This window comes from Toxotes jaculatrix, chromosome 5 (assembly GCF_017976425.1).
Source record: "Toxotes jaculatrix isolate fToxJac2 chromosome 5, fToxJac2.pri, whole genome shotgun sequence".
NCBI lineage: Eukaryota > Metazoa > Chordata > Actinopteri > Toxotidae > Toxotes > Toxotes jaculatrix.
The window spans coordinates 25,675,141-25,700,134 of NC_054398.1; the positions used below are offsets into that span (position 1 = coordinate 25,675,141).

Here is a 24,994-nt window from a genome sequence, read left to right on the forward strand (position 1 = left end):
ACTGGAGATTACTTTACTCAAGTGTTGGAGCCCAGACTGGATTTCATGATTTTGCTTTCAGATCAGTTTTAGGTTTTGCATACATACATACAGACAATTCTCCAATCAATTCTACCTTCCAGGGCAAACTAAAAACTAGATAAGAGATCACAAGATTTTTGAAATGAAAAAAAATCCAGCAGATTTTTAGATGTAGTGGAGAAAAGTTTTTTTTTTCCTCCGAAAAGTTTTGCAGTTTTAGTTAAACGTCTTCCAAAACTTGCGACACTGAGGACTTTTTCTGTGACAACACTATCAAACAATTGCTACTTACAACTGCTGCTGTAACAATGAGCTGTCTGTACAGCACAGTACAGCCCAGCAGATTAGATAGTAAGTTGTGAGCATTTGTCAGCTGAAAACCTTTTTTTTGCCATTGTTTTTAATATCCAGTGTTCCAGAGCTACCTCATCAGCTAAATGCTTCCACCTTGTTAAGCATGCGTGACTGAACATTCCCAGAAAGCTTCTCACATGTGGAAGTCCAGCAGTGGCAATCCTCAGGCTGCTGCGAGGGGTGTGACGGCCTGTGTCAAAGCTTGGTCACGTGTCACTGGCTTCCTCTTGTCTAATTCGGTTTTTAGCCTTTGTGCTTCATCTGACCCCTGACCTTTGACCTTTTCAGACCCTGAAGTTATCCAGCCGAGTCTTGGATAAGATCAGCACCGGTCAGCTGGTCAGTCTGATGTCTGCCCACCTCAACAAGCTGGATGAGGTGAGAAAACCCAAACATTTTCTTAACGTACATACATGTTGGAGCATGTATTTCTTTCCATCTCATTATCCCATAAACTGCGACACAGTCATTTCTGCCAATGTAGATGCTCCAAATCCAAATTTAAGGTACCTGTCAAACACTGCTGATATAGAATGCTGATATCTTACTGATTCCATGTACATGCACGTTAGTCCTGGTTTTGAGTCTTATGCTGATTTTGATCATATTTGGAATATGGTGTTTACATGGACCAGAGAGAAATCTGGTTATTCGCATTCCGGTTTGAATGATCATCAACACTATCCAGGTTTATGACGGTCTGTGTGCAGGTGTCCTTAACATCTCCCTGTACTGAACTGAGTTACTGCAAAACAACTGATAATGAGCAGTTTGGTGTCCGGCTGTCTGAGCTCTGTTGTATTTGTCATTCTGCTGGTTTTGGCTTCCACACCTCATCACTGGTGATGCTGTGGAACAACACATTTCATGTGTGCATGCACCTGCATTGCCAAAGCAGACTTTCCCTTTCAGCAAGTCATCACATCAGTTACCATCATATTGTTTTCTATTACTGGCTATCTACCATATAGTTTGAGGTGAGTGCACACACCTGCAGACATGGAAGAGAATTGTCAGAGACCTTGATAAGGTTCTTACATGCAACACTATCCCTTTTCTACCAAAGTACTCCAACTAGCATATCCAGGTCTTACAAGACCAGGATAAGGTGTTTACAATTTACCAAAGTATAAATTCCAAATAATGATAAAGGGAAGTTAACTGAAATGGGAGAATTATTGACACTTGCTTGTCAAATGATATTTTTAATTGCAAAATAAAGATTTCAATACACCATTTACTGTAAGACGCAAGTGCACATTAGAGAGTAGTGAAGTACAGAAAGTGGTATTTTAATAACACAAGTTTTCATGTGCAGAACATTTTAAACTGGCTTTCGAATGTGACTTGCATTTTAATTGTTTGGCTGCAGAAGTCAGGTTACTTAAGTGTCAGTAGTTTTCCACTCACCTGGGAGAAAGTTTTTGTTGCTGTGGGCTGGATGAGGGAAAAGAGTGACAGTTCACATTGGAGGACTGTAGATCTGGATCAATACACAAACATACAAACACAGAAAGGTGTGTGTACATAAGCAAAGTATTCTATGGACATGTTGAACACACAAATTACTGATTATGCAAGACAACATAGCTGCAGGGCATGTCTCTCTGTGTGTGTGTGTGTGTGTGTGTGTGTGTGTGTGTGTGTGTGTGTGTGTGTGTGTGTGTGTGTGTGTGTGTGTGTGTGTGTGTGTGTGTGTGTGTGTGTGTGTGTGTGTGTGTGTGTGTGTGTGTGTGTGTGTGTGTGTGGTGGGGGGGTGGGGGTGGGACTGAACTTGCCTTCGGTCTCACTGAGGCGCTGAATGTGGAAACACTCTGCTACCTGCTTTGAGACAATTATCACCTGTCTTGGATGTGGCCTAGCAAATGCACCGCTCTGTCCTGGTGGGGGTTACCTAGTCTGGTTTGTGTGTGTGTGTGTGTTTGATGAAAGGAGGGAGGTTGTGATATTCAGCAGAGTCTGAGTTGATTGTCTTTCAGGTGAGTGGACAAATTGAAGTGTATTGAGGTGAGACCTGAGAAAGTTTCTCACCCACAGTGTGACTGAGATTCATCAGCGCAGTGCCAACTGGATGAAAGTGAATTCCTAAAAAAACAAAGTTAGTTAGTTGTTTGATGCTTTCCTTCTTTGTGTCCTGCTTCCTCACTTGACACATTCATTCCATTGCACTACAAATATTTAATGAGTAGTAATGTGTGATGGACATAAAATCTAAAAAAAAAACACAAACAAATAAAAAACAAACCTTGTTGTTTTTCACCTTAATACAGCTGAATACATGGTTACTGTTTGGTGCTAGTGTAGCTAGCTGTTGACCCCTGTTACACGTGGCTGTGTTTCATTTATGTAGCTCCAAGCTAACCAGAGCTGCCGGCCTCTTTCTTTCCAGAGCCTCCTTTCAAGCCTACAGGCCGTGAATGTATGATACTCAAACATAGGTTTTTAGTGGAGTGTTCCTTGAACCTGACCTTTGACCTCGTACTGGTCAGGATCACCTTTCCTTATAGAAAAGCACCACAGTATTACTCCTGTAATGAGTCATTTCCATTTACCTTATGTACACTCATGTTATCTCTATGTGCTGTGTGTGTGTGTGTGTGTGTGTGTGTGTGTGTGTGTGTGTGTGTGAATTCCAGAGCCTGGGTCTGGCCCACTTTGTATGGATCACCCCCCTGCAGTGTATACTGTGCGTGGGTCTGATATGGGAACTGATCGAGGTGAACGGCTTCTGCGCCCTGGCAGCTCTGACCCTGCTGGGCATCATCCAGGCCTGGCTCTCACAGAAGATGGGACCTCACCGGTGGGGAAGCACTATCTATCATACATACACTCACATTATACAACGTGCTGTGTATGTACTACAATCAGACATACACTTAGAATTGTTCTGTGCCTGAATGCCTTACAGTCTGTTTATTTTGTCGGCTCTCTGAAGATATAAAATATTTAGTGCATAAATACAAATCTGCACTGTATACAGTAGTGGTGCATACATAAATGTGCATGTGGTCATGTTAGTGCATTTTGTGATATGCATGCATGCTCAGGCTTTGTATGTATGTATGAATTCATGCTTATACACCCAGTGGCCATGTGAATTGCTGTGTCTCTCTTTGGTGTGTGTGCGTCTGTTTGTGCATCTGTGTACACATGTCCCCGTGTGTAAATAGAAGTCTTCATCCATGCATGTATGATGCCACTGTAAGCTGGTGATTTAAGATCTGCCTCCTGTGAACAGGATGAAGCGAGCAGGGATGATCAGCCGCCGCCTGGCTCTCACCTCAGAGATTGTGGAGAACATCCACTCTGTGAAGGCGTATGGCTGGGAGGAGGTGATGGAGACCATCATCAAGAACATCAGGCAGTAAGACACCATCACACACACACACACACACACACACACACACACACACACACACACACACACACAGCAGCATAACAAAGGGGAGAAAATCCTGTGAATGTGAATGAATGAATTCTGTTCTGTTAATAACAGAGTTTAACCACGGCCGGGCTGATCGGATAGCTGGAACTGAATGAAACACCTATGTTTGCTTCATGCTAACTACAACAATGTTTTTGCTGGTCATTTAAAATGATCAAAGAGCCTTTAATTAACAAAGTGTTGAAACATCCTAAAGTCAGGTGTTGGTAGGCCTAGGGCCACTGGCCCTTCCCTCAACACTGTAGCAGTTGAGGGAAGGGAGCTTAGTTTCAGTCTCATTGTTGTGCAACGTGCAGATTTGAACCAGTGCGATTCTTAAAATTTGGCACACAGTATAGAGCCCATATTCATATAGTGTGTTTCCAGTACCTCTTTTTAATGCTTCATGTACAATACGTCATATATCACAGATATGCTGGAAAAAGAAAGGAGCAACGCACGAGAGTCAGCTGACATCACACTTAAAAGGCTTTGACCGTACAGTAGAAATAGAATCAACCTGGTGCCAAAACTGAGAGAGAGATGTTAAAACATGTGGTTAACTTGCAGAACCATGCAGGCGTCACTGATGGCTGTCAGAGCCAGAATCAGGATCACTGTAATTGGCAAGTACAATAAACGTACGGGAAAGAGTTTTGATGTCGTGGTGCGGAAGTATGCTGTTTGGTATCAGAGCTAACACGGAGACACCAAGACTTCACATTTACCTGATAATAACACCGTGAAAAACGGATGAGCTGTTAAATAAAATTTCCTGTAATGCTTAGAGCCTTGACAAATATGTTGAAATCAGTTTTACTATTATATTTTATTTATTTATGTAAACAGTTTAAGAAGATTTTAAGAAGTCTGTGTTTGCTCCTTTTCTCCACTCACTCCTCAGGGATGAGATGACACTGACGAGGAAGATTGGTTCTCTGCGTTACTTCTACAGCGCCGCGTACTTCTTCTCCGCCATCTTGGTCATCGTGTCAGCCATTGTGCCTCACGCGCTCAGTAAAGGCATCATCCTGCGTCGAATCTTCACCACAGCCTCCTACTGCATGGTTCTGCGAATGACGCTGACCCGCCAGTTGCCGGGATCCATCCAGATGTGGTACGACACCCTGGCACTGGTCTCGAAGATCGAGGTGGGTCCAGAGAGGGGTGTGAGATACCTGCACGCCAAAGCGAGGGACGTCATTCAGTGTCAGTCTGTCAGATGTTGTATAAGCTTTACTGCTGCTAGAAATGTCATCAGAAGCGACACACATTGTTGGTCATCAGCAGGTTGTACAGCACAAATGAGCGTACAGAACATATTGAATATAAATGTCATGCTGATGTTCCTGCCTGTGTGGGGTTTTTTTTTCAGGAATTCTTGATGAAGGAAGAATACAGAGTGCTGGAGTACAACCTGACCACTACTGAAGTGGAACTGGTCAACGTGTCTGCGTCCTGGGATGAGGTTTGTTCATGTCTGCATGTCAAACTTGAATGTGATATTTTGTGACATTAGTCTAATAATCTAATATGTATTCATTCTGTATTTAGTGATGTGTAGTCAAACTGTGGAGTATTGTGGTTTGATAGCAGAGATATTTTTTTATAAGCAGAGTCCTTCAGTTACATTAATGATCAATAATTGGTTGACCATGAAATGCTTAAATACAAAAAGCAAAATTTCCTCCATGAAAGCTTTTGTTTTTAAGTTAAACTGATTCTTGAGTCAAAAAAAATGTTATTAGGAAGAAAACCTCCAGATCTCTGGAGAACAGACGGAGGTCTTACTGGTTTTTATTTTTGACATGAACACATCATGTGCTCTGATGACGATTGCTCGCTGTGTAGCATCATGCTGAAATTCGCTGAAAACACCCTGGGAGCTGATCCTTTTGTGCTGAACAAATATTGAGACAGCTTTGTGCAATCTCTGTTCATGTGTGATTGAGCAAAATCTGAATGTTTATTAATCATGAACGTCCTTAGTTTGGCGTGAGAACTCTCCAGGTAATGATCCCAGAATGATGAGGTTTATGGATGCTGTTGTAGATGGATGTGTAGATTAGTTCCTCTGCAGTTTCTCATGCCTAGTAAGTTTACGTTTAACAGGCTATAATACATTTACTGAATGTGTGCCAATACAATAAGAAGGAAATGGCATGTTTAAAGAAGTTAAAGTCCCTCAACCCCTAAATCCACCATGCATTACAGGTATAATATTTACTTGCTCACCGTCAATGGAAGTGGGTAGTATAATCTTATCTATAGGCTGTAAACTTAGTCTAACAGGTGTGATTCATTGACCACCCAATACCGTGAGAAAACGAACATCCAATTGTGTTTTTTTTTTTTTTAAATTCCATCACTTTGCATAATTAATTACCCCGATGTCGTCACCAAACTTTGCTGGGAACACTGGATCTCCCTTTGAGATTTGGAGTTGTGTTCATCACCTAATTCCCAGATTGTCCTCTTGCCTTCTCCTCTTCCTGGAATGTGCCATTCGCAGATGAATGGGAGGGGTGTTGCCTTTCTTTACTGCTGACAGCATGTACGTCAGCTCATTAGAATGTGAATCGGACAGACAAACCTATACAAACCACAGCAAGCCCCGGCATTAGAGGAACAGTGACCCATAAAACGTCACAGAGGTCAATGATTAAGCCGGTGAGTCAAGCAGAGTTCCCCTTTTCTAACAGCGAGATGTGTCGGCCATTAATCTTTACAGAGGCGGTGACAGATGAGGTGAAATAAGGCCATTGTGAAGGCTTATTCTGTCTTTGGAGAATATCTTGTTTCTCACAGCCGTTTGGCCGTTTGTCACTGTCTGACGGACTCAGTTATCAATCCATACAAACAGTGAAAGGTTCTCTCTTTTTTTTCCTGCAGGGCATTGGTGAGCTGTTTGAGAAGATCAAGCAGGAGAGCAAAGCAAATGGACACCCGAACGGTGACGCCGGCCTGTTCTTCACCAACCTCTACGTCACACCTGTCCTCAAAAACATCAGCCTGTACCTGGAGAAGGGCAAGATGCTGGCAGTGGCTGGATCCACTGGCTCAGGGAAGGTAGGTCAAAGAAATCATCTCATCCAAAAGAAACTTCAGTGGAAGAGTGTTTACAGAGACTACACTGAATTTACAACAGCTGCTGAATCCATCTGCTGTTAGATGGTCAAAGTGTTCTCTAGCACAGCAACCTGGACTTATCACAGGTTGCTCGGTGTGAGAGCAACATCTTCATGCCTCAGAATAAAAATGTAGTAGAATAGAAACCATCTTTTTTTCCCCCATTTCCTCCAGAGTTCCCTGCTCATGATGATCCTTGGAGAGCTGGTGCCGTCAGAGGGTAAAATCAGGCACAGCGGTCGCATCTCCTTCTCACCACAGACTTCCTGGATCATGCCGGGGACAATCCGTGACAACATCCTGTTTGGCCTGACCTATGACGAGTACCGCTACACCTCCGTCATCAAGGCCTGCCAGCTGGAAGAGGTATGTTCATTTATCTTTTTTTTATTTCATCTACTAAGACCAGGACCTTCAAACTTATTTTCTCAAACATGCTAAACGTGCTATACTTACAGGTGGACCATATGAGTGTTCAAAACACTCATACTTTCACCAAAATATGAGTAATTTACAGGTTTCATGTTGAGGTCAGGCTCATGCATGAAAATTTGGATGAAAGTGGTGTACATGGACAATCACACTACAGTGGTAGTTTGTAACTGACGTGAGCTGAAGGTGACCACAGCCACTGTTCTCAATGGGGAAAAAAACAAACAAACACAGGTAAAGGTGTCCGTGAGCAGGGTGTATGTAGAGTCAATATAAATCGGTGGCATAGAAGCAACATGTTGGTGTAAAATCATCAGAGACCAGTACTTTAGCTACAAATAACTTAGTGTTTCATAACAGTTTTTTTTCTGAGTAATTTCATCTTTGCCAGCTCTTTTGGAGCCTCTGCAAAGCATCAAGAAGGCTCAGGTTTCCCCAGTCCACATTTACACCCATTATGTCCCTCACACACACACACACACACACACACACACACACACACACACACACACACACACACACATGCTTGCACATTCTGTGTCTCATACGCTGATGCACGTACTCACACTCTTATAAGCCTCAGTGCTGAGTGACGACCCCTCAGCAGAATAATGTCTCCTCTGTTGCCATGGAAATCTCACGTTATTTCACTGGGATGGAATATGAGCTTGCTGGTTCACAGTGACGGACGTTACAACACAGATGAGCTGTATGGGGAAACCATCAGGTCTGTGGGCTTCTTAGGCCGGTGACTTAATATTAAATTATATTATCAGCCACATTTTACATTGTTGACAGATAAACGTGGTCCACTGCATCCATGACATGTTTGATATGAACATTTACTGAAGCTCTTGAGCTGTATCTGCAGGATTTTATGCTTTGCACTGCTGCCACATGTTAGGCTGAGTGAATGATATAATGAATAAATAAGCACGTGTACAGGTGTTCCTAATGAAGTGTTTGATGAGTGTATACACTTTGTGCATAATTAGAAAAAATAGTCTGAGTCCAAAAAAATCCATAATACTGTACATTTAAATCATTTATGTGTATGTGAGTAAACTTTGACCCAGTTCTGGAAATTTTGACATCTTACATTTGACGGAAAATAAAATTCTTGTTTTTGTAAATATATCTTGGGAGTAAATGGGACCAGTCATTTGACTGTTACTTCCAGAGGAAGCAACAGTCAAATATAAAAAAAAAGACCTATCTGAACCTGACTTTTATGCTGATAAGTCAGTGACGTTTTTTTAATTGTTGATATTTTAAATACACTGTATTAGTATTATTTATACTGGAATCAATGTGGTAGCTCATGCCATCCGATTTATTTACTGCCACACCTCATTTCCTGTGACACGGACAGTGTGTCAGTGGTTTTGACAAAAAACACAACATGTTGTCACAGCAAACAGAGCTGGCGGGCGAAGCGATATTGACGTCTCCATGTAAAAAAAACAGCCTCCATTTTGTCTTTGAGGAGAGGCGTCAATGAAACTGAAATAACAAAAGCAGCATAGAAAGGAGTTGCACTGTCGATTCGGCTACATACAGCATTGTGTGGAAATGACATGAATGACAGGAAGTCTTCCTGTGTGCTTTGTGGGTGTTGAAGCTGAGGAACAGGAAAGGCAATTTCTGTGTTTTTTGTTAAACCAGCCTCTAAAACTGTCAGTGTTGGGTCTAATGCATTGTTTGAAGTAATATGCTTCTTTTTATAATTTTAGAAGTACAAATTCTGTCTTACCAATCACTTCAAGAGGCTACAAATAACTTAAAATGAGGAAAGTGCACATGGTATTTTCTACTGTTGGAAAAAATCCCCAAGGCAACCCGGACAGGCAGGACTGACAACCAGAGCAGATTTCTCCAGACAGAGACGAGGCCTTTAGTGGGCTTGTGACGGTAATTCCTCCCCATTGTTGCCCCCCTAAAGCACCAGACTGCCATGGGTGGTCTTCCCACTGTAAACTCATCTTTTGCCTCCAGTCTCTTGCTGCTGGCCTGGCAGGTGCTTTTTGTTCACGGTGAGACGCACAACATGTCTTTTTACTGTGCTGCCTTATTTTACAAGCTGTTAAACAACCTGTTAACTTGATCCCCCTACGCGGTCCTGTCAGGACAGCGGAAGCTGACGTTAAAAAGGTAGGAAGTTTTAACGATGATAAACTTGTGCTGTCACTTCATCCTTACTGGTGTGGGCGTCTATTTTCATTATCAGCTATCACTGAACGTGCTGTATGTCTCTACTTGTGACATCCTTCATGTGCCTATCCCATCTGTGGTTTGTGCCTTTTTTGTGGTTTGATAATAACTGTGATCATCTGATCATGAACAACAACAACAAAACTGCTGTTCTTTTAGTTCTTTTATTGGTACAGTTTCATTAAAACTGTGATATAATGCATCACTTTTACATATTAGAAACTAAGAGTTAGAATCACTAAAATTTCTTTTAATTTGTTTAAAGTCCTTGAAAGAGCAACTGCCCTTACAATGGTCTACTATAAGGGCAATTATTTTTTGTGTGTGTGATTTTCTGGGTAAAAATAGTACTTTCTGTTGAGGGCATGGAGCCATAATCCTGTACAGTTTTAAGCTGCGACTGGTGTGTTTTCCCTGACCCAGCAGTCACTGGAAAGAATCACCCAGTCACTAGATCACAAAAACGCATATATCAACTAAACATGCACAAATAACAAAAGGGACAAAGGGACTTTGTGGCCCTTTTCTGCCTCCTAAAAATAAGATGTTCCAAGATAGTTTGTGCTGGAGTGTCTTTTAGGTTAACTTAATGCAGAGTGAAACTTTACACAAGGACATTGTGCAAGGACAACAGGCCCTCATACAGTGCAAAGCGGGCAGTTCAAAACATGGGAACAGTAGACTTATGTCACGTTTCAGCCATTCAAGTGGTTAAAACCTATCACGAGCTCTCACCAGCAGGACACACGTATAAAGCTTTTGCCATGCTGTTTAAATGTTCTTCCTCCCCTTTTCATTAAAACATTTCATCAGTTTCACATACGCTTTGAACTTCTGCTGAAAAATTCTGTCCACCTTAATTCTAGAGACCCAGTTTAAGTGTTGTGTTTTCATTCCTAATCAGAGGAATCAGAGTTAGAAGATACATTTTGAGCATTATGAGCTTCCAGTGCATCTTCAAATGTGTTTGACCCACTCACCCTCTGTTTCCCTCTCTAGGACTTTGCCTTGCTGCCTGAGAAAGACAAGACTCTTCTCATCGAAGGAGGGGTTACCCTCAGCGGCGGTCAAAGGGCTCGCCTCGGCCTGGCCAGGTACTTCCTGTCTCGCCTGAGCATCTGTCAGTGCTCCTCATTCACCTCCTTGTATCTGTCAATGCAGATCACTTCTGCTGATTACTTATAATCACTGCCTTTGCTTTGCTCAGCCTTTATTCCACCATGTTTCTTTTTTTTTAATGGACAAAAATAGAACATGATTTAGAGAAAGGACAAATATTGGAGATATACTTGTAATTAATGCTGAGCTCTTAAAAGACAAATTCAGTAATCACGCACGTTGTTTTGGGGGTTTCTTTACTACAATCTGTGGTATGTTCAAAATTCATTGAGAAATGGGAATATAATTCCCTTTTTGTAGTTTTGGAAGGAGGTCAAAGGGCCAGAAATATCAGCTGCTCCTCACAGTGTATGGAGGTTTCATTCTTTGAAAGCTGTTAAAAAAACATCTACTAAATGTAATGTATAAGTATTTAGGATTTACTGTCTTTGGTGATGTATTGATTCCCGACACTGTAAATAATCTCACCCTCCAAAAGCTGATAACAATCACCTATCATTCTTATCTGTGTTTTTCTGACTGCACTAACTGTGTTTTATGGCCTCACTTTTTTAATGACGAGTGCTTTCTTCAGCCTCAGTACGGCTTTATTACGCTATTAAATCTCAGCGGTTACAGTCAGACCGTCTCATATTCCCATGCATTATTTATTGGTTTACTGTCCTGGCATCAATTTGCAGCCATTCATTGCTTTTTGGCTTCAGCCATCACTGTCAATATCCACTAGTATTCCCACAGGGGCCTGACTTCCTCATTTACACTACTTAGTTTTCCTCTCTTTCTCTTTCTGTTTCTAGGATTAGAAGTCTTATTTTCCCAGTAAATGTCGTGATTTCTCACATTTTCCTGATGTTTGCTTTTTCCTTTCAACTCACTGTGTGTATGTGGTGTATGTGTGCGTGCATGCACGTGTTTTTCCCCCCTCAGAGCTGTGTACAAAGATGCCGACCTCTACCTGCTGGATGCACCCTTCACCCACCTGGACATCGTGACAGAGAAAGAGATCTTTGAGAAGTGTGTATCCCAACAGAGAGTCTTTCATGTGGAGTAGGTGGGGGTGGTTGAGCTAAAGTTTAAGTTCAAGGTCACGGCTATCTCTTGTTGTCTCAGCCACACTCAGGTTGTCGGGTTGACGGGGGAGAGCTGTGGCTGCTTCATCACACAGTTGTTTTTTTTTTTTTAAAGACAAGAAACAGAATTGTCTTTTGATGAAATGTGGGCGATCTTTCAAAGGGGAAAATCACTCTGCTGAATGAACATTTTGGTGTAGTCCAATGCCTGACCATGTTTATAGAGATAAAACACAGTAGCTTGTTAATTTTGAATGCGGGTTACTCTTTGAAGATTTGACACCTCGCTTGCCTTTGTTCTTGTTGTGTTATATAAACAGCCTCTCCTTTGTTTGATAGTCATGCTTGGCTTACAAAAAAGAAATATGTAAAAGTTGAGACATAAATTGAGATTTGTTTTTTACAATCTCCTTTTTCTGAATCACTACACAGATGCGTCTGTAAACTTATGGCCTCCAAGACTCGTATTGTGGTCACCAGCAAGTTGGAGCATCTCAAGCGTGCAGACAAAATCCTTCTGCTGCACAACGGTGACTGCTACTTCTACGGCACCTTCTCAGAGCTGCAGGCCCAGCGGCCCGACTTCAGCTCCCTCCTCCTCGGCCTCGAAGCTTACGACAACATCAACGCAGAGCGACGCAGCTCCATTCTCACAGAAACTCTCCGCAGGGTCTCTGTCGATGAAACTGCCGGCTTCCGAGGACCAGAGCCGATTCGACAGTCGTTCCGCCAGGCGCCACCTCCGATAATCGTTTCTGGATCTCAAGGACATCCTGTAGGTGATGGCTACCCAGAGAAACGCAAACAGTCACTCATCCTTAGTCCCCTGGCAGCTGCCCGCAAGTTCTCCTTCATTGGGAACTCCCAACAGACTTCAAATACACCCCAGTCCACGGCGATAGAGGACGGGGTTCGTGAACTTTCAGAGAGAAAATTCTCTGTCGTACCCGAGGATGATCAAGTAGAGGAGGTGCTCCCCAGGGGTAACCTGTACCACCACGGGCTGCAGCATCTCAACGGGCAGAGGCGCCAGTCTGTCCTGGCATTCATCACCAACTCTCATGGCCAAGAGCGGAGGGACCAGATGCAGTCGTCCTTCAGACGAAAGCTGTCCATCACACCGCAGTGTGACCTGGCATCTGAGCTGGACATTTACGCCCGTCGCTTATCCAAGGACAGCGTTTATGACATTAGTGAGGAAGTGGATGAAGAGGACATGGAGGTAGGGCGTATTAGATTACATAAGCAGGTCATTTTTTTTATATTTAGACAAATCTGTTTTCTTCACCTTCATTTTCAAGATCTTGTGAATAAATCTAAAAATCTGTGGACATTTAGGGGAATTTATGTTATTCGTGTCTGTGTGGTAAAAGAGCAGTTGTGTTTCTTCACAGCAATGCTTCGCAGATGAACGCGAGAACATCTTTGAAACTACCTCATGGAGCACCTACCTACGCTACGTCACCACCAATAGGAGCTTAGTCTACGTCCTCATTTTCATCGTCTTTGTCTTCGTCATTGAGGTTAAACTGCTGTCATTTTTAAGTTTGATTTTTTAATTGGTATTTTTTATTTAATTCACTATAAAAGTTTCTGTTTTTCTTCTTTCCACCAATAGGTTGCTGGGTCAGTCATAGGCATTTTCCTCATTACTGAGTAAGTGTTACGTCTCATGTTTCTGAGACTAAAACTGGAGAAGCCATTGGTGCTTTGCATCTGTAGTTTTTGCCCTAAATATTATTTAGTAGTCAGTTTTTCACGTTTCTAATTTTAGATATGATGTAGGCATGTTATGCATGTATATCTCAATCATTCAGCCTCTTATGGTGCAAAACCTGATTTGTATGTGTCTCCTGACTCTCAATCCTTTGCTCTGTTCTACCAGCACGATCTGGAGGGACAGCACAAACCCTTCATCACCCAACTACATCAGTGAGCAGCATCCCAACGCCTCGTCGCCCCCCGTCCACCTGGCAGTCATCGTCACACCGACCAGCGCTTACTACATCATCTATATCTATGTGGCCACATCGGAGAGCGTGCTGGCCTTGGGATTCTTCAGGGGTCTCCCACTAGTGCATACGTTACTTACTGTGTCCAAAAGACTGCACGAACAGATGCTTACCTCTGTGCTGCGAGCCCCCATGGCTTTGCTCAACACTATGAAGACAGGTGCTTTTTGCAGTTTCTCAGTATTTTTCAGGGCTTTTCTGTTTGGTTTAAAAAAAAGTAAATATCATACCATGTTGTGTATCCGTTTCCTGACCTTATCTTTCACCTGTGTTTATATTTTGTCTTTGTCCACCACAGCTGTTTGAATGCTATGCTAATGTAGTCATTCACTACAAATCCAGAGTTTTTCCAAGTAGTTTCTTTTTCGCCCTCTTCCAGGACGGATCATGAACAGATTCACCAAGGACATGGCCACCATAGATGACATGTTGCCTCTGGTGCTGTTTGACCTCATACAGGTATTTCACCAACGCAATGAAAGATGTTATGTAAAGTATATATAACGCAACTAACTTGTTGTACACTCTTCAAATGTGTCAGTGTAAATACACACACATGGTTATTTCAGCTGTTTAACTGGTCTGATCATTCTCTTCCTCTCACACCAGCTGACATTGATTGTTACGGGCGCCATCTTCACGGTGTCCATCATGCGGCCGTACATCTTTATCGCTGCCATCCCATTGGCTGTCATCTTTGTTATCCTCAGGAAGTACTTCCTACGAACAGGACAGCAACTCAAACTGCTGGAGGCTGAAGGTGAGAGTGGGGGGAGGCAGTGTATATGCGAGCACGTGTGTGATTTTAAGTATTTGTGGTGTGTTTTTGTCTGAAGTGTAGCAAGTAACTTATTAAATGTATTTAAAAACTGCTACAAATTGTATTTCCAACATATATTCTTGAAATCCAGTTTAGGTTATGTTCACATAATATATTTGGACTATAAATGCAAAAATCAAAAGGCTTTCTTACAATAGGATGGCTCTATTGTGGTATGTGTGAGCATTATCTCTAACAGAGTTTATTCCTGAACATGAATTTCTCTTTTTTTCTTTTTATTTCATGAAATAATGAGAGCGAAAGTTGAGGTGGACAACTGGCAGAGGAGGGAACAGCAAAGGCACAATCATGAAATGGCAAATTTTCAGGAAGTACAAGTGAAAACATGATAGGAAAACCAATAGAGCGAACAGAGGAAGTAAGAGTCGGGGGGGCAACCGCCACAGTCATCATAACTAGCCATCGGCAGGCAGAGCTGGTGGATGGCCCAGGGCCAAGGAGGCAAAGGTCACGCTGAAGAACAAAAACATGACAGAGGAAGGGCTGAGGGAGAGGATGGATGGACGGCCTCAGAGGGGCGGGAGCAGTTAAAGGAAGTGAAGAAGCGTGAATAAAATAAGTTATCCTCCAATCAGCAAAGTGTTTGGTCTCACTGTGAAAGGAATTAAGATATTCCTAAAAACTTTTTACACATTAGAAAGTTGGGGGGGGGTTTTTGCTTATTTGATCTTAAACTTTTTACAAAAGTAAATTTGTCATCAGGTGCTTTAGTCCAATGGGAAATGAAGCTTAACAGTGAAGTGATGAGAAGAAGCAGGAGATGGGCTGAGTACAATTTTATTCACTGCTGAGACCAGCAAGGAGTGATGGGGCTTCAAAAAATATAAATATATGTAGATATAAATAATTTCAGTGCATGTTGTCTATCATACGTTCATTCTTATGGACACTAGGATCATTAAACAGGTATTTAATTGTATTCCATATGGTATTAAAAAGCCTTGTGATCACTGAAATGTCCAACCCCAAGATGTTTGCATATTTTTACTCTTATATCTCATTGAAACATGTTAATGATCTACAGAGCTTTTGTTCATTCGAGTTAAATTGTATTCACACAGAGATTAAAGGGTCAGCTCACCTGCCCAAACAGTGAGGAAGATTTCTCATTTTCTCTCTAACCTCTAACGGCAGCCTCCACCTCTGTGTAGTGGATTGGTGAGAGGAATTTCTTTGTGGTGTTTACTTGATCTCCTTTTCAGAACACATCTAGTTAAATGTATTTCAGTTAAATTAAAATTGATAAGTTTCAGCTTGATGTGATACCATGTAAAATAGCCAACAGAGCAGCGCAGGTTTGTACAGTCAGAGGATGAGAAAACAGGTCACTGGCCTGCTGACGAACATGCCACTCTGTGTTTTTTGGACTTCCCTGCGGTTCTATCGCTGAATGTGTGTTTGGGTGATGATGGCGAGGTCTATCCGGAGCAGCTGAGAGCACGTCAGGGTCAGAGAAATGAGCCGTGCTGGGATTTCCTCCAACCCCATCCTGGTGTCGCTCCCTCTGGTGTCACAAGACACTTGTCAGACAAAATACAGTGGAAATTATGTGTATTAGTCACTCAAGTATTTACTAGAATGTTTTTGCCTTTTGTCCACATTGTTCTGTTTACTTTAATCGAAGAGCTGTGCTGAAGTCAGGAACAGGATTACTGAATATTAATTATTATATTGTCTGTAAAACAAATAGCAAGCAATTTAAACATGTAAATTAGGCTGTGATACAACATGCATGACCTTATTGTCACTTTGAACCATGAACACAGTGCAGTGCTACAATTTCCACAGTGTCCACTGAGTTCATGCGGTTTTGTGTTTAACTCTCTACCCTGGAAGTGTTTGTGTGCTTCTTGCTCATTGAGTCTCAGCCACTAACTGTTTTTCGTAAGTCTGTTCATCAGTGTAATTTTTTCTGTCGTGGCTCATCTGTCTTCCTCCTTATCAATCTCATGATTGATTAATCAAAATCACCCTGATTTGTTTTGTCTAATCTCCCTTTCTTCCATCTGACACAGGTTGCCTGTCCTTGCAACAAAAAATGTTTTTGTGTTGAAATTCTTTTGTTCTTTTGCTTCAGTTGCTTTGTTGATATGACAAACTGAATGGATATTTATTAGCAGCTTGAGAAATATAGAACCTTTTTAAACCGTATGTATCGAACCTTACCGCCTTTAAGATGTGCCCCTTCTCCTCCCCTGCAGCTCGTAGCCCCATCTTCTCCCACCTCATCATCTCGCTGAAGGGTTTATGGACAATTCGGGCGTTTGGGCGTCAGACCTACTTCGAAATGCTCTTCCACAAGACGTTGAACACTCACACGGCCACCTGGTTCCACTACCTGGCCACACTACGATGGTTCCTCTTCCGCTGCGACATGATCTTCGTCCTGTTTTTCACCGCTGCCGCCTTCATCGCTGTGGGAACCAACCGTGAGTGATGGGATGGGATGGGTAGATGGATGGATGCAGGCTGAGTGCAGCTGGTTCTCGGTTTAGTTTGAGACCATAAAAATGAAAGTATCATGAGAGAAGCAGCAGCAGTTTCTACACATAATCCCCTCCTCCTTCAGGAAGACTGACAGACTTCACCCCCAGCCAGTCCTAACTTTTAACCTCTGATAACCCAAAACCATTAGACTTGTTTGGCCTAGTGTGGACTGATGCCTGGGAGGGTCTCTGAAAACAAGAGGGGCATTGGTGGGTTAGAATCTGATTGGTCCCCTTTAGCACAGCAAGTACCTAGGTGAAAAACAAAATGACACAAATCAGAGAGCCAGTTTGTAACAATGAGGTATTACTGGATATGAGAATAATAATAGTGCTTTATCATTTGTTTTACTTGGGGTGAGCTTGAAGTTTGAACCACAGTGTTGCTCAGCTGAAAATGTGAGTAGAAGAACATCTTGAAATTCCACTGAGTTAGTGAGTAAACACCTCATTATTTCCACTGGGCCTCTCAAGTGAAGAAGCCTCCGTCTTATCTGTGTGTTACAGTGTGTAGAGTCAGATATCAGGATCATAACAGAACAGTCTGTCTGTGAAAACTGATCAAAACCGTTGGAATGCCACCGGATAAAATGTCATGTACAAAAGGAAGCATGTGTTTGTTCAATTAAATGAATGGGAAACACAAGTACACAGACACACACTCAACACGCGTTGTTGCGTCATACCCTGTGTTTATGTTGAGAGCAGATTAAAGGGTCACTTCACAGCTCATTAGTTTCCAATAGAGCCAGTAGTGGAGCTGCAATACCTGAGTGCTGTTCTGACATCAGAGAGAGCAGCTTTGATTGGACAATACCAGTGACTTTGTGTGTGCGTGTGTGTGTGTGTGCGTGTGTGTGTGTGTGCACTCTACAGAGGACAAACCAGGGGAGGTTGGCATCATCGTGGCCCTAGCCATGCTCATCCTGGGGACTTTCCAATGGGCTGTCATCACCAGCATCACTGTAGACGGACTGGTATGTGGCTCACACACACACACACACACACAGAGCCATCATCTTTTGCATCACGGTAGTAGGACCTGGCTTGCATTAAAATACCACACAACCAATGGCCAGTCCAGAGTGTATCAAGCGTTACAAACACACACTTGAGAGGAGGTTTTACTAAACATGGCTGGGCTTGTTTTTTTTAACACCTGTGTCTGCAACCAGATCTCTGCAGCCAGTCCAGAATGTTGCTGCCCATCTGGTGAGCGACCTCACCAAATTTTCCCACGCCACTCCATTTACACCGTTCATTACACCGACCTCCCTGTTGACGTTTGCATGCAGTTCATGACTATGTGTTTCGGAGGTAGGAAGGTTAGCACCAGACACAGACAGAGAGAACAGTTTGGACTTTTCTATACCAGCCTTTGACCTGTAATTCCCTGTGTCTGAGCCCTCTGGTCAGAGTGACCTTCCATAAGTGTTGGATAGCTGTAGCTCAGATCATAAACCGGTTTAGCCATTCATTTTAGGGTCACGGTTTGGTTCCCGACTCCTCTCCGCTCCTTTGGTTTCCAAAGTTTTGACACTGTGAAGACTGTGTGAGGCTCTCTTGAACCTGTCTGTGCCCATTCAGTGGTTGTTTTCTCCACATGTTGCTTAGTGGAGCTGACAGAGCTTATCACAGTGCAGGACGTTTTGTTCGGCACTCACACACACACTGACACAATGGTCGTGGTGGTGTGTGTGAAAAAAATTCATTAAAGCAACAAGGTAACATTTTCAGTGATGGTAAGAGTAGCTACTAAAATACCAAAAAAAAAGTACATTTAGTTTGCTGGATTCAAACAAGCTACTGAATGCAACAGTAAGTGAGTACAGTTCTCCTCACCCTCTCTCTGTCTCCTCCTCTCAGATGCGTTCAGTAGATCGGGTGTTCAAATTCATAGACCTGCCGTCAGAGGAGCCGCTGCCGGGGAAATCCGGTGGTAAAGGAGGCCCCGACCTCGTCATCGACAACCCTCATGCTCATGACTGCTGGCCCAACCGTGGGCAGATGGACGTGCAGGGCCTCACAGTCAAATACACAGAGGCTGGACGGGCCGTCCTCAGCGACATCTCCTTCTCTGTGGACGGGGGGCAGAGTGTAAGTCCTGAGTGACGGGAAATTTGCCAGAGTGATGCGTGTTAGCTCTGCTTTATTGGGTTTTAAACCATCAGAGCACTGTTCGGGCCCAAGAGGGGTCATAGAGAGGTCATAGAGAGGTTATAGCAAGGTGACATGCGCCCCAGCAGGAGAGCTGTCGTGTGATTATTATTATTTGTTTACAGCTGCTGTAATTAACATTTTACATGAAGCTCCAATAGCTGATTTCAATAAAGAACCGATTAACCCACTGTAAGCGCCAAAACTGCAGACGAGGTTAGTGATTGACTAGTAAAGAAAGGAGTTCACAGGTTGGTGGAGACTAAAACGGAGCAAAAAGGGGAATGAATATTAGAATTACGTTCATCATTTAGACAGAAACACAACGGCATATGTTGCTTCTTACCAGCCTGATGTGTAATGGTTGTTGATAGTGTTTGTGTTGTGTTTACAGCTCGATTCCGTTTCTCCAAAGTGACCAAAATAATCAGTTTTTAATGCAGTTTGAGATTATTGTCATTTATCAATATACAAATGAACAAAGTTACATTCCTCTCTGGGCCAAAGTACAAACAAACCAGGCAACACGACATAAAATGATTAGAACTAAATGCATAAGAACAGTATGATTATAAACAGCATGTTTTTGCTGCTAGAAAACCACTTTCCTTTAAAAAAAAATATAGCTACTCGTATTACTCTTGTATTATTTCCCTTCTGGATTTCAAATTTCTTCTATCTATCTGACCGCTCTCGCTCTCTGCTCCTGGCAGTAATCATAGTCAGTTTGAGCTCCTCATCATGAATCCTGGAGGACAGCTGAGCTCAGTGAGTGTCTGTGCTTCAGCCTCGTCCCATTAGCTGCTCTGTGGCCTCCTGATAAATGGGCTAATTGTCGCCATGAGGCTGCAGCTGGAAGAACTGAGAGCTTTTAAGACTCCTAAACACCTGAAGGCAGCAGTTCATCTCGCAGTGTCATGAGTATACTCTGCTTGTTTCTGTATGTACTGCAAACAGTAGAGTATGTTTACATGTACCAAATAAAGTATTAGCAGACTAATATATTTCTTTTCTGGGTGTGTGGCTGTGTAGGTGGGTCTGCTGGGTCGAACAGGTTCAGGGAAGAGCACCCTCCTGTCCGCCCTGCTGCGTCTCGCCTCCACGGATGGAGAAATCTCTATTGACGGTGTCTCCTGGAACTCAGTCTCCCTGCACACCTGGAGGAAGGCCTTCGGGGTGGTGCCTCAGGTACGTTTACAGCTGCTGATCTGCTTTCCAGTATTTTCAATTACCAGATAGTAAAGTAGTATTTTAAGCCAGCCTCTATAATCCAATCTGCTGACAGTGAGATTTAAAAGTTTTCTCTGGTTCTTATTGAACAGAGAGTCTTTATTCTGACCGGGACTTTCCGGATGAACCTGGACCCACATGGACGTTACAGCGATGAGGATCTGTGGAGGGTGGCCGAGGAGGTGAGCCTCTATTTTCCCTCTCAGTACTTGTAATTATGGCTATGATTGGTAAATTAGTCTGTTGATCTGTTCTGTTCTACCAACATGTTTTTAATTTCATCAATCAATTAGAGGTAATGAACCTTCTGTTTTTGCTGAGTTAGGCCCAGTTTTGAATTCCTGCCATGGTTTTTCTCTTCATGCCACTAGAATTAGAATCAGCTTATTAAAACTAAGCAGCAGCTCAGTAGAAGAGAAACTGTCCTGTTTGCTGGAGATCTCTGGTTTGATGCCTCACTCACAGGAAAACCTTTGTGAATGAGCCTGACTTCAAGACACAGTCATGTTCAGTGAAGTAAAATCTTCCCTTTGTGTCCTCAGGTGGGTCTCAAGTCAGTGATCGAGCAGTTTCCAGACAAGCTGGACTTTCAGCTGGAGGACGGAGGCAACGTTTTGAGCAACGGACACAAACAGCTGCTGTGTCTCGCACGCTCCATCCTCAGCAAGGCCCGCATCCTGCTGCTGGACGAACCCTCCGCCTACCTCGACCCCATGTCAGTATAAACGCCAAAATACTCTGATCTGTGTGTGGTTGTTACTATTTAGACAGTAAGGTGTGACATCTGATGTAGTGGCATTTAAAATGTTTGAGAATATATAAAATCTGACAAGATAAACCTGCAGACAGGCTCGGTTCACACTGTTACTTCATGTTACTGGCAGCATCAGGTGGGACATTTTAACAGGATTAGGATCTCGAATAAATAATATCTGTAAGCAAAGAGCTTCCTGCTGCACACTTAAACACCTGAAAGTGATCTGGGATTTGTGTGTACTTCCTGTTGTGTTTGTGACGTCCCGTAAAGTGAGATCACAGTGCAGCATCGGTCACCCAAATCAAGCATGTGTAGCGTTCCTGTCACTGCATATGGTGACAATCTAGAGTGCTTACACTAACTCTGAACTACTGTATGTGGGGGAGTGTGTAACCATATGTGCTGGGGGTGGTGGTGGGGACGTGGGCTATCGGGGGCAGGGGGGGTAATGGTAAATGAAGCCTATAATGAGCAATCTAGTTTAACCTGAGGCCAGCACTGCCTGTTCTTTCATGTCAGCCTCAGCAGGAACAGAACGCTAAGCTAATGTGTTAGCAGTGGAGAGAGACGGCCTTTGATAATGATGATGATGATGATGATGATGATGATGATGATGATGAAGATGGTGTGTGTGTGTGTTTGTGTTTGAGCAGAACGTTACAGGTCCTGAGGAAGACGCTGAAGCAGTCGTTCTCCAACTGCACTGTCATCCTATCAGAACACAGAGTAGAGCCGCTGCTCGAGTGTCAATCATTCCTGGTGAGTTTTGGACTAAATGTGGTTTTTTGCTGATCATTGGCAGTGATATTCGATCCCCTGTTACAGTCACACAGTTAAGAACATTTTCATCAACATTTTAACGCCCGGGGTGGGGTGGGGAAACTGAAACTGCTGATCAATGTGGGCTCTTAACAAATGAAAAGAGATTGTCCAACATTCCCTGATGTGGGCGTGCGTGCACATGTGTGCTGGGGTGTTTGTTTGGATGTTAATAATGGAGGTTTGTGCCTGAACAAGCACATGGCGTGACAGTATCATGAGGGAAGTGACCTTAGTGTTACTACAGACTGTGATAAAGCAGGACAATAGATAGATATTATATACTGTAGATACATACATAGATGATTTATATAGGTACTGTTGTTGGATACTAACAGACATTGTAGATAGATAATAATGGTAGACTGTAAGTAAATGGACAATTAGATACAGGGTTATTATTACAGCCCCAGATAAACATGTAACCAGCTTCCCCTCCCGCCTCCTGTCTGTCCAGATAATCGAGGGCAGCTCCATGAAAAGCTACGACTCCATCCAGAAACTTATGAACGAGACGAGTCACCTGAAACAGGCCATGAGCCCCTCCGACCGGCTCCGCCTCTTCCCGACACTTCACCGCCTCAACTCCAGCAAGAGGGCGGCACCACAGACCGCCAAGATCTCGTCCCTGCCGGAGGAAGCCGAGGACGAAGTCCACGACACTCGACTCTAACCGGCCAGACACACACACACACACACACACACACACACACACACACACACACACACGTGTTGAGTCACAGTGACAAATAGTAATCATGTTTTTGAGCCATTTTTCCCCAAATTATCTGTGAAACAGCATTTTAGTCATGATGGGACATTAAAACTCTCCAACTCTCCAAAGTTATCATAGCAAGAAATTTTACACCAAATGCTAACAGATGTTTAAGTCAGGTCTTCATCATATTGTCAGTTCACAAAATCAGCTCAGTTAAACTTGATTTTTAATCAAGACCAATAATTAGGACTAATGGATGCAGTTCTTTGCATACACTTACAGTGTGTGGTGCAAAATACAAACTTCTCACGCACTACTGTCACAGAATGAGGTTAATTTATTTACAGAATTTTACACTAATATGCAAGTGATAGAGGAAGTTTTGCACACATGTAATAAAAAAAATATGTTTGTATGCTAACAGCCGTGTGTATAAATCTTAGAGTTAAATTCTGCATGAAAATGAATCTGGTGTATGAGAAATGAAACTTTATATTACAAGTGTGCGAAACGGAAGAGCCAAACTATGAGTTGACCGCTGACCAGCACAGTACAACAACAGCTGCAAGTCAAGAGAAGTTATTTGTAAAAGCATTCTCACGTGGGTGAATTGGAATTTTTTTAAAAATCAGGCTGTGTAACAGCTGCAAAAAGTGCACAAACCTGTAGGTTCCCCTGTTGAAGCTGTCACTGAATTAGAAACCAGCAAGTGTAGGTGCAGCAGGTAGAGCTCTGAGTCGATAAAAATCCTCCATGTAAAAGTGTTGTGTGCCACCGACGTGTAAATTAAGCACATAACACGCCTGAAGAACCGGACACGTTATTGTTGAACTACTTCAAGTGCCTTGGCAGTCAAACAGGTGCCTCTAGGTGCAGGACAAACTGTGCGAGGGCTCCTACAGTTCAAATGATCCTCATATGTTCTCTCCTGCTTTGAAAAAGTATGAACCACATCACAGTCTTTTTTACATAATTGTTTAAATAGCATTTCCGTTGGTTTGAACCAAAGCATTCCTCTCTAAGAAAACGGTTTTTACTGGAGCTCTCAGTGTCTTGAGCTGGTTAAAACTCAGACTCACCTGACACACAGAGGCAGCCGCTGTAGAAGTCTGAAGCCTTGAATGCATCTTGAATGAGGTGTGATCAGATCGAAGCTTTTCTCTGTAAAACCGACTGCAAGAGCTCAGAAAAGGATGTTATATCATCATCAAGCACCTGATGCAATCAGCTTCAGGCAGCTAACAGGAAATAACAATGCAGACAATAATGCACATATAAAATGTTTGTGACTTCTCTGCTCGGTCTGTCCTGTTCATATGTCCTGTGAGATAAAGAGATCAGAGCTCTGTGAAACGGTTCTTCTCTATTTTTATGGCTCAGAGCAGCTGCATGTAAGAACGAGACTTCTACAGTGGCTCCACACGTATCGTGAGGAAGCATCTTCCAAATATTTCCTTCAGTATCTTTGGTTTGTGAGTCTGACCCAGCAGCAGCTTCACCGCTGTTGATGTACACAGTGACGCTACTAACGCGTGATGACTCAGAAACCTTTATTTTTCTGTCTGTATGCACTTTAGAGACGCCCCGAGGTACTCACCAGCTTCCACAGCACGGAAACAGGCAGATGATTCAAAGTTATCCATTAAGTGTTGATGTAGATTTGCTGTTTGATAACAAATTAAGCTTTTTACTTTCTCTGCTCAGCCTCTATTACTTGATGAATTATAGATAATTCATCAAAAAAAGAAAAAAAAAAAACATTTTCTTTATTTGAAATAAAGTCTATTTTTTTCAGAGCCACAGCTGTACAAACGCAAAGCAAACATTTAGCAGTTTTTTTTTTTCAGGTTGTATCTGTTGCTTCCCTCTGAAACTGGAAACCATTTCAACTCCTCTAACATCATTATATTTTCTTCTTTGGTTGAGGGAAGAGTGTTGCTCCTTTCGTACTGAATAATAGTTTTGTATAGCAGCGATGCAAAAAAATGATGGTACCAAGGAAAAATGCCTTGATAATGTTAACTGTGACAACAGATTTTTTTTTTTTTTTTTTTACAGTGTAAATTAAGAACAAAGCCGTTTCTTACACATAGGAAGAGGACTCAGATGTCCACAAAAATGTATAAATGTATTTGTTCAATCAGCTATATTTCCAGTAAAACTAAGATTTTGAGAATTTTACTGTGGTTGTCGTTTTTGTTAAAGGTCGTTAAA

The 24,994-nt window shown here is 42.6% G+C and overlaps 1 protein-coding gene across 1 annotated transcript in view; it reads left to right on the plus strand.

The window, feature by feature from the left end:
• Positions 1 to 24,929, plus strand: part of cftr (CF transmembrane conductance regulator) — a 30,360-nt gene extending 5,431 nt beyond the window's left edge. The window contains exons 5-27 of the mRNA XM_041038743.1: positions 664 to 753; positions 3,012 to 3,175; positions 3,614 to 3,739; positions 4,704 to 4,950; positions 5,175 to 5,267; positions 6,692 to 6,868; positions 7,103 to 7,294; positions 10,571 to 10,665; positions 11,618 to 11,704; positions 12,193 to 12,982; positions 13,155 to 13,283; positions 13,379 to 13,416; positions 13,646 to 13,932; positions 14,152 to 14,231; positions 14,382 to 14,532; positions 16,815 to 17,042; positions 17,976 to 18,076; positions 18,966 to 19,196; positions 20,289 to 20,444; positions 20,579 to 20,668; positions 21,029 to 21,201; positions 21,897 to 22,002; positions 22,520 to 24,929. Of these exons, the coding sequence (XP_040894677.1) occupies positions 664 to 753; positions 3,012 to 3,175; positions 3,614 to 3,739; positions 4,704 to 4,950; positions 5,175 to 5,267; positions 6,692 to 6,868; positions 7,103 to 7,294; positions 10,571 to 10,665; positions 11,618 to 11,704; positions 12,193 to 12,982; positions 13,155 to 13,283; positions 13,379 to 13,416; positions 13,646 to 13,932; positions 14,152 to 14,231; positions 14,382 to 14,532; positions 16,815 to 17,042; positions 17,976 to 18,076; positions 18,966 to 19,196; positions 20,289 to 20,444; positions 20,579 to 20,668; positions 21,029 to 21,201; positions 21,897 to 22,002; positions 22,520 to 22,735 (4,047 nt within the window). The 3' untranslated portion in view covers positions 22,736 to 24,929. The remainder of the gene's footprint in view (positions 1 to 663; positions 754 to 3,011; positions 3,176 to 3,613; positions 3,740 to 4,703; positions 4,951 to 5,174; positions 5,268 to 6,691; positions 6,869 to 7,102; positions 7,295 to 10,570; positions 10,666 to 11,617; positions 11,705 to 12,192; positions 12,983 to 13,154; positions 13,284 to 13,378; positions 13,417 to 13,645; positions 13,933 to 14,151; positions 14,232 to 14,381; positions 14,533 to 16,814; positions 17,043 to 17,975; positions 18,077 to 18,965; positions 19,197 to 20,288; positions 20,445 to 20,578; positions 20,669 to 21,028; positions 21,202 to 21,896; positions 22,003 to 22,519) is intronic.
• Positions 24,930 to 24,994: the final 65 nt, after the last annotated feature.